Below are 2,500 nucleotides of genomic sequence, written 5' to 3'. Positions count from 1 at the left end.
AAGAAAAATAGAGAAAGATATCGAAATTCTCCCTTAAAAAAACCGTCGCAGTGTTGCCAAGCCGCAACCTCCCGCACTTCCCAGGCCACCCATCGCCTCAGAGTTATTGCAATTGTGGCAACGCTTCGTCACCCGGCCGCGCCAAGTTTAAAAAGAGAAAGGAAAAATAGCGCGCGAATTATTGCTGTGTCTCGCGTTCATTTTCTTACGACGACTTAAATCACGGAGACGAGACGTGCAGTGTGTAGTGCATAGAGGCAGGGCTAGATTTACTGTGATTTAAGATGATATCATTTTGGAATTATTGAGCTTTGATATGAGGATAATACAGTAAATCAATGAGTCAGTCTCACGGAGGGGAATAGTGATACTAACAGAATGTCCATAAATGTATATGAAATGTGAGTTAGCGATTTTGTTGTAATGCATTGAATTTTTAATACGCGAGGATGTTTTAGTATATCCAGATAAACAAAAATAAATGACTGAATAGCTATATAAATAAAATAATAATAACAGTAACAATGATAATGACGATAAATGATAGTGATAATAATAATAACAATAAAAATGATAATGATGATGATGATGATAATTATAATAACAGTAGTAATGACAATAATAATAATAACAATGATCATAATGATAATATTGATACTACTACACTATTAGAAATAATATTGAAGACAATAATGATAATAATGGTAATAATAATAATGATATGGATAATGATATGAATGATAGTTAAAATCATTATTATTTGTCTTGTTATGATTAACATTGTTATTGATGTCATTCTGTTATCATTAATATTATTATGCTAATATAAATAATGACAATAATAACAATGACAATGACATTAATAACAATAATAATATTGATGATAATAATGTTAATAATGATATAATGATAATAATAATAATAATAATAATAATAATAATAATAATAATAATAATAATAATAGTAATGATAATGATAATAGAAATACTGATAATAATAATAATAATAAAAAATTATCATTACTATTATTATTATCATTATTATTATTATTATTATTACTATCATTATTATTATTATTATTATTATTATTATTATCATTATTATTATTATTATTATTATTATAATTATTATTATTATTATTATTATTATTATAAAAACGACGACATTAAACCTAACGATAATTCACGAAAGCACATCCACTCAGGCCAAGACCCCACCTAACCTCTGTCATTCTCTCCTTCCCTTCTGCAGGTGGTTGAGGATGGGCAAGTGCAGCTGGACGAGCTTCGTTCGCGCGGTCAAGCAGGTGATCACGTTCATATTCAGCCACGTGGGTCTGTGTGCGTTCGTAGCCGGCTATTCGGTTGCTGGTGCGTTCCTGTTCAGGCAACTCGAGCAGGACAAGGTCGAAGATTACTACGATTCGGTCGTCAATAGGAACGAATGCTTCAGCAAACTCTATAACATTACGGGTGAGTTGAGGAGGAAAAAAGGGGGCGGGGTAATTATGATGGTAATTATGATGGGGACAAGGTATTACTCACATGGAAATAATGATAATACCATTCACAATAATAATGATGGTGATTACAACAACAGGAAGATAGTGATAGTAGTAATTATAATAATTATCATAATGGTAGTAATTATAATAATGTTGATAATACTACTAATAATACTAATACTAATAGTGATGGTATCGATGACAGTAGTAATAATAATAATGATAATGATGATAATTATGATAATGATAACATTGATAATGATAATGATGATGATGATGAAAATAATAATAATAATATTAATAATAATAATAATAATAATGATAATAATAATAATAATAATAATAGTATTGATAATAATAACAATGATATTAATAATGATAATAATAATAATAAAAATAATATTAACAATAACAGTGATGATGATGATGATAATAATGGTACTAATGATAATGATAATCATGATGACAATAATAATGATCATAATGATATGGACGATAATAATAATAATAGCAATAATAACGGTAATAGCAGCAATAATGATATTAACAGTATTGATGATGCTAATGGTGATAATGATGGTAATTAGGATAATGATTATAATAATGAAAAAAATAATGATAATGATAATAATAATGGTAATAATGATAATAACCATAATAGTAATATTAATGATGATGATGATGATGACAATAATAATAATAATAATAATAGTAATAACAATAATAATGATAACTATAGTCATGATAGTTATGATATCATTATTATTATGATCAATATAATTATCAATATCATTAGTATATTGATAGTGATAGATAGATGATAATAACGATAATAATATCCATAAAGATTATTAATGTTCTTGTTGTGATCACTGTTTTCATGATTATCATTAAGCATGGCTGTTGTTGTTGACATTACTACTGTTGCTATTATTATTATCATCATCATTACCCTTATATTCCCGATGAAAAGGAGATGTCGGCGAATAACTGCAA

At 27.2% G+C, this 2,500-nt stretch overlaps 1 protein-coding gene across 1 annotated transcript in view; it reads left to right on the top strand.

Annotated features, from left to right (window-relative positions):
* The first annotated feature begins 1,254 nt into the window (after window positions 1-1,254).
* Window positions 1,255-2,500, top strand: part of LOC119596264 — a 19,027-nt gene continuing 17,781 nt past the window's right edge. Inside the window, exon 1 of the mRNA XM_037945428.1 lies at window positions 1,255-1,472. Coding sequence (XP_037801356.1) covers window positions 1,262-1,472 — 211 coding nt within the window. The 5' untranslated portion in view covers window positions 1,255-1,261. The remainder of the gene's footprint in view (window positions 1,473-2,500) is intronic.

Source organism: Penaeus monodon, chromosome 37 (genome assembly GCF_015228065.2).
Source record: "Penaeus monodon isolate SGIC_2016 chromosome 37, NSTDA_Pmon_1, whole genome shotgun sequence".
NCBI classification, from domain to species: Eukaryota; Metazoa; Arthropoda; class Malacostraca; order Decapoda; family Penaeidae; genus Penaeus; species Penaeus monodon.
The sequence above is the reverse complement of the archived record's forward strand: the minus strand, read 5'-3'. Positions and strand labels throughout refer to the sequence as shown.